Genomic DNA, 15309 nt, shown 5'->3' on the forward strand with positions numbered 1-15309 from the left:
AAGAAATATACCTTTACCAATTCTCCCCTAAACTCAGAATTTATTAAATAAGAGTCATCTCTTTTACTGTGACTCTTTTGTACCCACTACTTTCTTCTTATTCTGCTATGGAATTATGAACATGTTATTTGAATTACATGAAAATGTGTGCATTAAAGTATAATGCTGATTAAAACATTTTGAGTTAATGAAATATATTCATATGATTTTTCTGCCATTTTACTATTCATCTTCCCAGAATAAATACTCTATAATTAATGAGCATATTCAAATTACTTCCTGTGTTTAGTAAGTCATTTTGCTTTAAGACAGCACAGTAAAAGGAAAGAGCACCCTGCTTGGAGAATTGACTCCTCATAGCCTCACTTTCTCTAAAGTTGAATTATAATATATGGGTCAGACAGAACAAGTGAAAGCACATGGATCACAAAAAAAGGTTATTACATTGAACCATGTGAATTTGCTAATACTTGACCATTTTTGAAGTGGCAATTATGTTGGCTTAACATTGTCGTTTCTTTTTTCTAATGCTCTTTCTCATGCTAAAAAGTTCAGTCTAATTTATTATACATTTTACAATTCAAAATACATTTAAATATAGAAAATCTATTAATTATAGTTACTCTGTTGAAAAGATGAATAGACTTAAAAAATATATTGTACTTGATAGTTGACATAATTCACAGTGATAACCTAGAGCTCACTTGCAAGTACATCATATTCTGTTACACCACAGTAGGTGACCCCTGGCCTCCTCATGTACATGCTCCCTTTTCCCCAAACAAGACTTGACTATGGCAGGAGAAGAGAAACCAAATAATTTCCAGATAATTAATGTCATCTAGATATTACCAGTCATCAAAACAGGTTTGTCAAATATAAGGCATTTATATGAGATACACAAATTTTGTAGTCTCTTCTACAGTGCCATAATTTTAAGAGTTTTGAAATTTGTAATCCAAAATATATGCCTGGTTCATTGCTATACCTGTGAGATATCAAAACAGGATAATCAAAGAAATGATAATTCAAACCTGTTATTTCCCTTTTTTCCTAGTCTTAAAAAAACCTTGGCCCTACAACTCCTATAGACAATTCAAGATACCACTCATGACAAACAAGTCTATCGAGTTTTCAGTCACTTGTTGGTATGTTGTTGGGCTCAGAATATCATAACAAGGCCAAGATCATGCAGTTTGATGGCCACCAGGCCTATTCTCCTGCTCTGGTCCACAACCACTGACAAGTCCACCCCACATCCTAGTTAGTGTCTCATAAAGGGAAGTTGTATGACCTGAGGGAGCTCACACCAGGAAGATAAGATGAATGCATGCAGTCCTATCAGAAAATGAATCAAGTACCTGATTTTGTGGTGTCACTCATAGGTGTCATAGCAGTGTTAGGAGAATGAACTGACTAACCTAAGAGGGTGTTTCTTGTGATGCCACCAAGAGGGGATGACTCATAAGCATAAATCCAAGATGCTGCCCCCTCCTGCTCTCATCTCCTCCAGGGACTAGGGCATGAGTGGGAGAGGAAGGTTGTGTGCCAAGGAACACTGGGAATTACACGATCTCTGAGTATGGTGGGAATGGAAAACAGAGAGATTCCTCTTGATGGAGCAGGATTTGCTCCAGGCTTACCAAAGAGGAAAGAAGCAGGACGAGTAGAAGGAGGAATGCCTGTGGGCTAGATGGCATCAGTCTCGGGGAGCAGAGGTAGGAGACTTATGCCAGAGCTGAGGAGCATGAAATTCAAAGCAGAGAATACTGGGGAGGGAGATCCCAGGCACGAAGGAAGAAATCCTAGGATTTTCAAGTTGCTCATGGCATTGGAGAATTCAAACATGGGGATGGGCTGGAGTGGGGATAGGGTTGGGAGGGAGATAGTGAGATGTAGCTTTCAAGGCTAAGGATCTAAGAAGTCAGTGTAGACCCCCAGAAGTCTAAATGAAATGTCCGTGGATGGTGGGATCTGCTGTGTGTGGAAACACGGTGCTATGTCTGTGTACAACCACTGAATCCCACCATCCTTCTCTGAGGGGAAGTTGATGCCTCCTTTAACGCCCAGTAGGTGTGGCTGGCTGCTAATTATATTGTCTTACTTAGCTAAAGCTTATTTATTCAACCACTTCAGCTATCAGGAACCAAAAACACAAACCAGAAAACAAACAAAATATTTCTGAGAAGCCATAATTAATGCCACAAAGTCAATGCACTAAATCTCAGGCCTTTTGCTCACCTTATTTCAGTCAGTTCTCCAGACAGCCAAGGAGAAAGCCTCTGGGGTCAGGCACATTACCAGAGGGAAGACGTCATAGATGACGACTTCACTGGCCAGGAAGAGGGAGAACCTCCTCATTACAGACAAAAACTAAAGTCAACCAGTACAGCAGGCTGGAGCCGCTCAGATAGAACAGTGTTTCACAGTGGCACCCCTTAAGATATCTTTTTAAAAAATAGTTCCTTAGTCAGATAAGTTTCTATGCCTTATTTCAGGATTTCACACTGTGCTAAACTTATTAAGAACCCGAGAAATCTTACAAACTTATATCCCCCAACATATTTAACCATGCAACCCTCTTTACTATCGACCTTAAATAACCACTTCCACAAACACACTTTGAGAAATGTTTCTTATAGAAGCAACTACCTGGGCTCACGGCTCTATTCCAGAGAGTGTTGTAGCTCCTGATTACCATTATGAGTCAAGAACGGGTTAGAGTACATTCATTTCTCTTAATTTTTTAAAAAAATTCTCTCCCCAAAAGCTATAAAAAGTAAAGAGTGAGAAATTTTTGTTATGGTTAAAATGAAGCATGGGACTCTTAAAAATATACTTCAGCTATTTGGAAATGTCACCAAAGAATCTCCCAATTCTCAACCAGGCCAAATAGATTAGCAGCACTTTTCTATATTTGATCTTGTTTGGTAGTTGAAAATCAAAAATAACAGAAAGGTTGGGGGGGGGGGAAAGTGGCAAGGTGGCTGAGAAAGAGGGGTGCCATGATCATGTGACTCTTAATGTTCAGGTCAATTATTGCCTGTGATAATATAATACATTTGAGGAATAGTACTTTTTAATACAGTTTGATTAGAAGACAACCAAAAAATAAGTTTAAATAATACATATGGTTTTATATGCCAAGGTTCACTGAATATCTTTATCCATTTCACTTTGTTCAGAATTTATAAAGTTCAGCACAGATTACTAAAATAAGTTGAGAAATATTATACTTTTTGCAAATCAAAAATAATACAGTAAGTATTGAGTAAAACATGAAAACCAATAAAGACAAGTTAAGTTCATTGGGCTGTCTCCAACTTCCATAATGTGGCTGAAATTAAAATATTAATGCCCTGGCTGATATGGCTCAATTGGTTGGAGCATCGTCCCGAAACAGAAAGGTTGCAGGTTCAATCCCCAGTCTGAGAACATATGGGAAGCAACCAACTGATGCTCTTTCTCACATCAACATTTCTCTCTCTTCCTTCCTCTGTCTCTATAAACAATGAAAAAATATCCTCAGCTGAGGATAAAAATAAAAATCACAATAACAAATTATCTATGCTGTCTCATTATATCATGCAACAAACCAGAAAAATATCTATTGTTGGCAGAGATTAAATAATTTATTGGAGCTTCTTCCATTATACAATGCAAATGCTACTGTAGCAAATGTTACTGATAGTATCACAGTCTTCATATTTTCTATTTATATATTTGAAAAATACACATCAAGTGCCCACTATCTACAAAGTATAGTATCAAGCAACGTGAACAATGTAATGGGGAATGTAACAAAGTTCCTGCCTTTACAGAGCCTAGTCCGAAATTACAAAGAGAAGAAAATGAAGGAGGAAGAGTGACAGGAAAGAGCTATCAAACACTTAACAAAAATGAACTCCTAGTCTTTCTTCTTTTAAGACCAAGGTCTTCTCCAAAACAGACACCAAAACAAAGAGCCCTCTGAAAATGAGAGGCTGATTTTGCAGTTATTCTTTTCCTGGCAAAAGTAAAAGGAATAAAATGTAGCTCCTTGGGGCCTCCTTTGCAAACAAAGGTAGGGAATTCATTCGTTAGAGGCGTTCATTCAACATGTTTGATAAGAAGGAAACAGTCATTCTAAAATCAGAGCAAATAAACAAGTACATATCTTTATTATCAGTTCTACAGATGAATTTCTATACAAATGATTCACAAAGTCTTCAATTGAGTCTATGCTATCTTGCTGTGTCTTTTTCCAGCCTGAATTCATAAAACATTCAAGCTGTACTTGTGTGTACTTAAGACAGAAGAGAAATTCTTACCCGTGTTTTATTCTGTGAAGATGTTCTAATGCTACAGTAAATGCACTAAGACTTCAAACTTTCTAACATTTAAAAGTGCGATGTAAATTTTCATATGAACTCTCTAAGACTTTAAGACCTCTAGTTCAGATTTTTGATCGAAAGGAAAAATTTTTAAATGACTTGCCATCAAATCAATGTAGTATTGATAATGCAGTCTGCTCAGACCTAAATATATGCCAATATTTAATGAGAATATTCCACCAGGTTAAAATTCTGAAACGAGAATTAATTCCAGCTAGTTAATATGAAACAACTGTACTTATCTAAGACTCCCGCTGTTTCTGATAATGCCTGGCTGTCAGGATTAGACAACCTGAAAGTCTGCCCTTACAGCTTCAACATAGTCGCTGTATTTTTAGTTATTCCTCATGTCAAGAGGGAGAGGCATTTGGAGTATAAGCTATTAATGCATTAATGTATATCTAATGTATAAAATACATGTGTGCTGACACTTTGTTTTTCCCTTGACTGGGAGTTTAAATCAAACAAAAACCACGTGTCCATGTCTCTAACCCCGTATCTTTTTTGGATTCTAAAAAGAGTCATTTTGTCCTTATTGGATAATCTCACCAACGCTGTGGCCAAGCTTTCTCCAAGATTCTTTTTAAGTTTACATCTCTGAATAATAAGAATAGAACAGAATTCCTAGGAGATTTACAGCATCATCTAGAGAATATGTGCAATATAAACATCCATAATTTATTCACTTAACAAAACATTGACCAGAAGGAAATCAAAGATAAATCCAGGAAAGAACCAAGAGGATGAAATCCAGAAACTAAGAGTGTTTTACAGGAAACTGATGAGCTGTAATTGCAAAGCTCTGCTTTTTGTTGGAATTACAAATATTATTTTCATTAACCCTCCATCTTTGCAAGTCTAAATCATGGAAAAGGGCAATTAAAAAACATTTTTGGCACAGATGTCAAGGGGATTTAAAATAAAGAAGGATATCTTCTAGAAATAACAAAGTGTTATTATTATAGTAAAGGGTTCCTTTACATTTTCAAATCAGCTAAAGCCAGAAACCCATTAATTATGTGTTCTTGAAAGATACAATTTTCAGAATATCTTTTTTGTCCTGGGTTGTTTTCTTTTTAACTTTACTTCAACTTTATATGCCATTCATTTATTTCTTATTTTTTATTACTCACAATTTCCTCAAATCGCACTAAATTTCCTCAGCTCTTCTATCCACACATGTGAAACAACCACAAGCCCTTACTGGTTGAAATATTGTGATTTTTCTGGTCTTCACCTTAATTGGAAAAGCCCTACACCACTGCAGTAACATAATTCTGATTCCCTGTCTGAACTGCTCGAGATGTAAGCCAGATACCCATATTCATTTCAACAAACAATATAAATTCACTTCGCTCTTCTGTCCTAAGAATGGAAGAAGAAAGTTCTCTAGAACTGGGATTCTGTCTTCTTCTATTCAAGCCCCTCTTTGAACTCCTGCTGTCATTGGCTCTCCTGACATCAAATCTGACATAATATTTTCTATCAAGAAATAGCTGAATTTGGCCCTGGCTGGTGTAGCTCAGTGGATTGAGCGCAGGTCTGCAAACCAAAGGGTCGCCAGTTCAATTTCTAGTCAGGGAACATGCTTGGGTTGCAGGCCAGGTCCCCAGTTTGGGGCACACGAGAGTCAACCACACGTTGATGTTTCTCTCCCTCTCTTTCTCCTTCCCTTCTACTCTCTCTAAAAATAAATAAACAAAATCTTTAAAAAAAAAAACCAGATCGCCTAAAAAAGAGAAGAAAAGAAATAGCTGAATTAATATTAAACAGTGAATTCATTTAACAAGCCTAAAACATTTGTAACAACCTCACAACATCCAGTGAAAGAAGTTGAGTCAACATATAGAGAGTTGACTATTCTGACATAAACTCCTACCTAGCCACTAGCTGTGTGAGCCGGGGTATTTCATGTAACCTCTCTGATCTTTACATTTTCATCTTTTAATAAAGTTAGGCTTACCTACACAAGAAAGAAATGTTCTTTCCTCTGACATTTTGTTCTTCTATTCTCAGGGCTTAATGAAAATCATATTTCTTAATTTCAAGAAAATAATAGTGAGGTAATATTAATAGTGGGAGCTAATGTTTATTGATTGATTGGGTAGTGTGCCAGGCCCTGTCCTATGCATGTGATATATATCCACTTATTTAATATTTCATACCTTTCTAAAATGACAGGCTCTCTGGTCTTTCAGAGTGCTGTTATTTTGAAACCATTCCTAGGCAGTCTCTAGTTGTGGTCTTTTAAACAGGCCTCCTGAGGTTCACCAATGCTCTGGCTTGGAACCAGAACATTTTGGGGAAACTGGAATTACAGATACAGTCCTAGTGTTTATTTGATTCAGTGATCTAATTTACCAATCTGCATATTTCCTTCTGGGAAATCAGCTCTATGTTTGTGTTTCCAGCCTTCATGTGTACTTACAAAGCATTAAAACTAATAGCTGAGGCTTTCAAGTTATATTAAAAGCTAACTTATACAAAGGGTCTCCCTCACATTGAGTCGGAACCTCAACTGTGGTTCTGGACATCTTGAAACCTGGTTCATGGGAAACAGACCCAGTTCCAAGGCCAGAATTAACCTGGATATGCCTTTTCCCCACTCTTTCCTCAGTGGTACTGAAAGTTAGGTTTAATTGGGGCCACTAGGAAGTACTTGATTCTCTAGGATTTCCTGCTCTCTTTATGAGCACTGTACTTGATCCCCTTCAGAATGACCCTTGCTGGCTCTCCACCTGCCTGGATTCCTTAGGAACCCAGGTTTCCTATTCCTTCCCCTCAATGCATTGGTCCCCACAAGTCTCCCTGTCCTTTTCGTTAGGCCATCAGGCTACCGCCAGCTTTCTGCCATCCTTAGGAAGGGATTAGAACCTGTTTCACCTCTCCCTCCCTCACTTCAGACAGATTTTCCTGGGTGTCCAGGTCAACAGCAAACACTATCTTTTCATTCTGCTCTACGTGTCCCATGCTGCCTGGACCCATCCCTGCTCTGCTAGTCAGATTTCCCTTCTTTCACATGCTCCCTTTAAACTTATTTTCTGATAATCTCTCCGCATTTCATGTGGTTAATACCAAGCTGCAGTGCAACCTCACTTCTGTGGCTAATGCTGCCACTCTGACCTCCTGCCTGAACTCCAGCCTCTTACTTCTAAATCTATGATCAACATTTCGGTGGTATGCATCTCCAGTACCACAGCCTCCATCGTCTTCCCAACCAAGCTTTCCTGTTCTGCCAGGGTTTCCATTTTCTGCTCAGGGCATCCCAATTTGATTTTTGTTTGTTTCTTATTCCTTTGTTTAATCAAATGCCAAATTTACAGATTCTACCCTAAAAGTTTCCTCCTTTTGAATCTATTTCCTCTCAAGTCTCCTGGCACTGCGCAAGCAGATATCCTCCTTTTGAGAGAGAAGGCTCACAAATGGGTACAACAACTCAAGCTAGAGTTAAAACTACAAGAGTGAGAGATTCAGCTCTTCTGTAAGCCAGCTCTTCTAATTTAGCACTAAATATTATTTCTACTAGTATTTTTGAAATGAATTAATTCTGGTAGGAATCTGAAATACAGCTTTGCAACCACTTCAAGAACAGAATTATGTTAGAAGGCGATATAGTAACAGTTAAGGATGTTCATGTTCATATTTTTATCATGATCAAGGAAATGTCAGTTCAAATCACTGAAAACAATTGTAGTTTTATTATTTCAGTGGTGTATCGAGAGAAACAATAATAAAAACCGTGATTGGAAGGTGTTGGCAAGCAAACCGGTTGCTGGGTGGAATCCCCACTCCGACTCTCACCTTGGACCCTGGCTCTCTCATCCCCTCACTCTCTCTCTCTCTCCAGAAGAAGTCTGCCTAAATGTATTATGTATTGGGCTTTCTCTCTTCCTTTTGAAGAAAAGGACCTATGAGTTAACTTATCCTCCATATTAGCTTATTTTTATCGTTGCTTCTTCTGCTAAAGTCTAGAGTTTAACTCACAGGTATTATTATTTTTTAATTCTCACAAAAATGATTATATACATCACCTTAAAACTCTTTTTGCTGCATGGACTGTTGCAGAATATACTTGAAATATCCACCCATTCCCATGTTCAGGGCTGGAGGAGACTCCGGGCTTGAACCAAGACAAGGACTAGTGATCTTTTGCTAATCACACTTGCCGGATCTTGAGTTCCAAGAAACTCTTTGGTTAAATGCCTCAGAGAAACAGGTTCCTTGGAAATTTTTCCTCTTCTTTTCCTTCTGCTGAGCTACCCTGGTACTTTATTTACCTCTTGTGATGTTCATTTAATTCAGCATATGCTTGCTGCGTGCTTACTATGTGTAATGCATTTTCTGCGTTTTTTTAGTTATGTCCATGGCCTATGTCCCCTTGTGGAGGGACACCTCTAATGAGAGCCTCCCTGTTTCATCTTTCTGCTTTCTGTCCCCAGTACCTGGCACAATGCCTGGGGCACAGATACAACAGACCTTTTTGATGGAAAAAAGTGAAAAATTCAACATGGTGGAAGTGGACCATCCTTCTTTGAAGATCGTTTGATAAAAATAGCATTCAAAATGAACAGCTATGATTAATTTGCCATCAGGGTTTTGTACGACTTATGTCCTATCCCCAGTGTTACTTTGAGACCAGTAGTTCTAAACCGGTAGTTCTATGAACCAGTAGGTTCATAGTCAGACCTGATGGTGGGCAATAAACCATTCACGGCCTCCAAATACCAGCGCGTTCCTTACCCCAGAACACAGAGATATTTAAATGTTGAACGAGTCCCTGAAAGTTCTCAGGGAGCGTTGAGTTCATTGCAATTCTAGGTTTTGATTTTACAGATAGATAATCAGGGTACTCCCAAAGTTTTTTTTCAGATCTGATATTGAAGAATTCCATTATTGAAATTAAATTTTAATTTCAAACTTAAAGCATGCCTCTAGGTCAAATTTAAGGCGTTCAGGTAGTTAGTATGACCTTCGAAAGTATAGTGGGATAAACATACAGGATCAGGAAAAAGGAGGTTTACAGTTGTGAGTATGCAACTGTATGGTTATTTATTACTTATTGTATTATTTTCCATACCTACAATGGTAAACCTACTTTTGCTCCACCCTGTATATTTCACCTGAGTTTGCTTTCCTGATGTCAGAAACAGGATGAGAGTAAAAAAGCAGCATGTACCATATGATACTCTCTTTTTCACATCACCATCTGATTGAAATAGCACGAAATGAAATTCAGTTGTGTGGTTAACACTCCTGGAGTTTTACTCAGCTACTATTTCCTGCCACTGAAACAGCCAGTGCCAACTTTAGTGGGCATTTTCCTTATGTAAGTCTTATTAAAAAACACATAGAGAGAGAAACAGATTCTTTCACTTAAGATAAATTTGTACACAGATCTCCATGTGTTTACATTTTTGTTTCCTAGTATTTTCCTTATTCATAGATGTAGTGTGGTTTTAAAAAATCAATATTTTAGGGTCATCTTCATCACATTATTAGCCAACCAACTTTAAAGAATTTTATATTTTTTAGTGATAAAATATAATTAAGCAGACAACGTTTGCCTAAGTTACAAAGATTATTCAGTATTGCTAGAGGGGTGCCGCTGTTTTAATTTCAAAAAAGCCGATGTAGTGTAGTAACTTGAGTGGTTATTTGAAATATTAATCATATTTTCAGAATCATAAAAAAAAGTAAAATCACAAGGGAAATGGGTGCCCCAGATTAGTATCTGTCAACTGAAAATTGAAAAAGCTGACCAATTAACTGCCTCTATTACCTGTACTTTGCCAAGCAGCCAATTGGGCTGACTCTTCAAAATCAACTGAGGCTTAGGCTACCAGGAAGGCTGTATTTTACTCTGGCCTTCATTTGCATCATTTGAGGATTCTTACCCAGAAGACAACAGGCATGTCCACTGTTAGCAATGTCAGTGTGCCTTGTCCCTGAGGGGATGGATCACTTAGCTGCATTGGATGGGACTGAGAACCACTGGTTGCAGATAATGAATATACTTGCATTTAGCAGTGTGGGAAATAAAAAATGATGTCTTTGACATAAAAATGTACAAACTAAGAATAGTCAAGTGAGCCACAACAAAACTATACTATAGAGGTCCAGTCATGTTTTGCATGACTTAAATGTTTAACCATGCTGATGAGTTTGTATCAGTGATTTGTAACGAGAAGACAGTGGTCTTGTGGACACTTCAGAACCATCTCAACTGTGTTCCTGCAAAGCAAAACAGATCAGAAAAGCAAGACTGAACCGCTGTGTTTCGAGTGTGTCTGTTTCTCACCAGTGTATCTCCATAAGTAGCACAGTGGCTAAGGGTACACTAGGACAGTCCTAGGGAGGACATACTAGATACTTGATAAGTATTGGATGAATTAATAAACTGAATTGAAGCCAGGTGAAATTAATTAGTCGTTTCCATAGTTGCAATTCTACCGTGAATTTTTAAACTGATAACTTTTGGTTGCTCAATACTCCCTTGAATCATATGATTAGAAACTATGATGAAGTGATAAACAAGTATCTTGCATTGATTGCCCTGTTTTATTTGCATGTTTACAGGCAAATGGACATAGTTTTGTACATATGGAACATGAAAAAGCTGTATTACTACTGAAGAGTTTCCAGAACACAGTAGACCTAGTTATTCAACGTGAGCTTACTGTCTAAATATTTTTTATAAATAGTGAAGATACGTCTAGCCAGACCTAATGTTCAAAAATAAATTTATACATAGAAACAAATTTTGCCAATTGCTGGACCAATGGCAAATATTAGTGCCAAATGTATTATACTATATGTTAGCACTGATCATCCTTAAAATTGTTAACTATATAAATATGATGTTCATGTGGTTATGTATTAGTTTTAATTGTCAGCCTCTGGCTGTGCATTGGTGCAGTTTTGTTTTTGTTTTTGTTTTTTTTAACCACATAAGTTTCTTCTCCAAGTGGATTTCCTATGATTTCAGAAGCACGGAAGCACACACACGCTCTTTACAAATTCTGCTCTCCATCAGAAACACTGCCTCAACGTTGTATATGCCTTTATGTAGAAGAGATGAAAATATTAACAAATTGTAATTCCCATAAAATATTTCTAGCACAAGATATATGTTGGCATATACACAAAAAGAATACAGAGCAAAACAATATTTTCATAAACTAAACATCTGGGATTGAGAAAGAAAATATATCTTAAAATAAGACTTTACTATATTGAATCTTTTTCCATAAAAATTACATGATACTGCCTTATGAAAGTAACTGTACATATGGTATAAAGAGTTTATATTTGGTTCCATATTCATTTGCTAAATTCTCATAACAGAATGAAATATTTCATAAATTAGCCATTTATCTCTGGGACCTGAATAAAAATAGAACACACTATTCGATGCCTTTAGCTAATTGCAGTACATGCAGAGTCAAACAGACTAAAGGTCATTACAGAGAAACCTTTTCACCACAAACTGAAGCAGTGAGCGATGGGTGGCAGGAGAGGTATTGCTTTGTTTCTTTCAAGTTTATATTGATTATAAACTGTAGCCCTGTGATTTCTTTACTTGTAAATGTGGAATTTATTTGTGTGTTGCTTTATCTAATTTGCTACTTTTAAATAATTTTAAATGAGTTTTGGGGACTGATAAAATTTATTATTGAGAAAGACTGCTGTTAGAAAGTTATGGTGGGAAATTTTAAAACTTTGGTATTTAAATATGAAACTTCAAATATAATTTCTCAGAGCTATAGTCTACCTGTATTATTAATTTCAGTGCCTGTTTTTATGGGAGAAGATAGAGAAAGTACTTTTGTTTCAAAAAAGTTTCAAAGTATATAAAATCCTGAATTTTGTCTCACTGGAGAGAATGACAAGCATAGCTCATATAGATTTAGTTATTTTTACATTAGAACCATTTCCCTCAATATATGATCAGTTCATTTTGTAATCCTTTAAACGCACTTTATTTTATGTATCAGTCATTAATTTGATTATAATACTAATTTGGAATTTCAGAATAATATCCTGGAGTTGGTTGTAGGAATTCTCTCTCATATAACTTTTTAAAATATATATAGTAAATTTACATACTAGTATTTCAAGTTCTCTAGTAGGATTTCCACAGTAGTATCCCATATTGATGTCACTGAAGCTCTGAGAATAATATTTGTAAGTTAAATGTTTTATGGGGACATTGAAAATATTGTATTTTTGTAGGGTCTATTAAAATGAATGTCACTTATTAGAAGTATAGTGGTATTTTTTTGGCAGTAGAATTTGTCACTTGAAGGCAAATGATACTTCACTTTATAGATGATGCACTAATTTTGATGTTGCTTTATGTCAGGGTGACATTATACCATGATTTTATAGAGTTTGACATTTAACAAATGATTAAATGATTGGCCTATTTAATATGTTTCCCAGAAGTAACTTTTAAATGCATTTTAATATATTTACAGTTTCTGATGAGAAATGTTTTTCAGAGCCTAATTTTCTTTGTCAAAAACTTGTACCAAACCACCAGATCCAGCTGCGATTTTAGGATGATCGTCATTAATCAAGATACAAGATCTCTCTGGCCTCACAAGATCACTTAAAGAAAAAACAAACTGAAGGGTGTAGTTTGGTGACCATGAAGCAACTCAAACCATCCCATCAGTTTCGTTTAATCTTTCAATGTAGATATAGGGCCTCCCAAGCCTTTTTTCTTATGTCAGGTTTCCACATCGACCCCGGGGCTTCAGGAGATGCTTCTGAGGTACAAAGCTGAGAGGACCGTGACCTTAAACCATCTCTGCTGATGTGACAGTATTGTCTCAGCCAATGCTTTAATCCTTCCTATTCTGCCATTCAGAAATGAGGAAAAGAGAAAAGGAACCCATAACCAACAGGAAAAGAAATCTGACTGACAAAGCCCCCCTTGTCAATTGCACTGCCAAGCTGCATACTAAGAAAAGGCAGGTAATAACAAAAAGAGGCATTTTTTTTTAGGTTGACTAAATTAAAAAAAAAACAAAACACTATGCATTTAAGTGGGGAGGGGATCTAATTGATTCCACAGGTGACCAAAACCAATAATACATTGATTTTTGAGTACTGACTTTTCTTTTGGAGTAATTGGGGTTACCACCTGAAATAAAAATCTGGTTTATGTTAATGAAAACAAAAACCAAAAAAAGGTTAAGTGCATTCCTTAAAAAAAAAAAAGTCAACAACGAGTGGAATTCATAGTGGCTCCCAGAGAACCTACCTCTTTGTCTTTGATTTGTACTGGAAGCTTCCTGCTGAGGGAGCTGTCTGTATCTGATGGATCGATCAGTAGGACACAATGGTGGGGAAGGAGAAAGAGCAGAGGTGGAAGAACCAGCACTGAAAGTCATTAGTAGAAGTGTTGCAGATTTTGCAGGTTGAATGGGTTTTAGTGGACAATTTTTTAAATTATTTACATGGCTTATAATATGTTGTCACAAAAGCTCTCTTACCATAATTCCTTATCACCTAAACAAACATAATAATTTCAAAATATAAATATACTTTTGACAAAGATTAATCAAAGTCAGTATGACTACAAATATTTACATTGTGGTATTTTATTGCTCACTGAAACCTATAAAATATATGTGTGTCCCAGTTCATTAGAGTTGTAATTATATGGACATTAAACAATTCTGGTTGTTTCTGGGCCTTACCTTGGAAAGCAGCTTTAAAGAGGGGGTGACAAATCTTGTTTTTATTAAAAACAATTTTTTTATCTCGAAGATGATCACACACATATCACTAACATAATTGCTTATTTAAGCTAGGACTGAAATATATTTTACCAGAAGAACTAAAAAGAGAATATTCAGAGGGAGGAAAAACACTGAAGAAATTGGATTTATATATTCAAATATTAAGTGAAAAGTATCTGGATTTACCAAAATGATTGGATGGAGGAAGCCAGAAAAGCATTTTACTTTGAATCATAAGATCTATTTAGTATCTCCACCACGATTTAAAGCTTTGAAAACCATAATGTGTTTGCTAACTTGTCTTTCCACCTGCTGTTAACACTGTCCGCAACCCACGCCTGCCCCTCGCTGGCACACGGAGCAAGAATGTCCATTCTGACGAGCACACGCTCATCCTGAGGCCACAACGCAGCGTCACCAGATGAATAGCCACGCTGGGATAGGACCACCCGCTTGAAAGGTCTTTGGTAATTTTAATCAGACATGTTTGACTGATTCTTGATAAGCTGACCAAACAGCAGGTTTACTGAAACTCTGGGTCAGTAAAAAGAGATGCCAACAATTAAATCCAGTAAGTGAAGAAGACGGGTCCTTCCTCTAGGACCGAGAAAAGCAGGGTTGAAGTTCCAGTGAAGTCTCTCTCACAGAAGTGCTAGATCTCTCTGAGGCTTAATAAAATGTTCCAACACTGGGTTGGTGATGTGCCCTCTGTTACGGTTGCAGTTATGGTGTCATCTAGGAGTTAGAAGGAAATCTTCAGATTTGAGCTCACATGCATGAACTTTTGTCCTTAACAATGCAACTGCCTTTTATTTTTAAAAAAGAAAAAAAAAATCCTGCCTTGGCCGAGAATATTTTCCCATTTCAGCAAGAACATCCCCAAGTATACTCACACATAGTAGCAAGAAGGAGAATGTGAGCTGTGGAAAAATAGGTGAGCACTCTAGAGAACACGTGGGTTAATGTTATAGGAGATATTGGGCGTCGACTCTCCTACGCACGCTTTGAGCTCCATTTACTCTAAACTATTTAGAGAATATACAAGGTCCGGCACAAATAATGCCCCTGATTTTTATTACAAAATCTTTTATTACAAAATCATACACATGTAATTCTGTAACATCACAATATCATACTCAAGCACACCATATGACATTTTAGGTGAAATGTTCAAATTAAAACTATAA

General features: G+C 36.7%; 1 protein-coding gene across 2 annotated transcripts in view; it reads left to right on the top strand.

The window, feature by feature from the left end:
• The window catches only part of LRRC7 (leucine rich repeat containing 7), a 483504-nt gene extending 470868 nt beyond the window's left edge, over nucleotides 1–12636 (top strand). Inside the window, exon 26 of one of the 2 annotated variants that reach the window (XM_024565449.3) lies at nucleotides 10950–12636. In XM_024565449.3, the coding sequence (XP_024421217.3) occupies nucleotides 10950–11057 (108 nt within the window). In that variant the 3' untranslated portion in view covers nucleotides 11058–12636. The remainder of the gene's footprint in view (nucleotides 1–10949) is intronic. The other variant, XM_024565450.3, reaches the window with a different exon arrangement.
• Nucleotides 12637–15309: the final 2673 nt, after the last annotated feature.

The sequence above is a fragment of the Desmodus rotundus genome, chromosome 3 (genome assembly GCF_022682495.2).
Source record: "Desmodus rotundus isolate HL8 chromosome 3, HLdesRot8A.1, whole genome shotgun sequence".
Classification (NCBI taxonomy): Eukaryota; Metazoa; Chordata; class Mammalia; order Chiroptera; family Phyllostomidae; genus Desmodus; species Desmodus rotundus.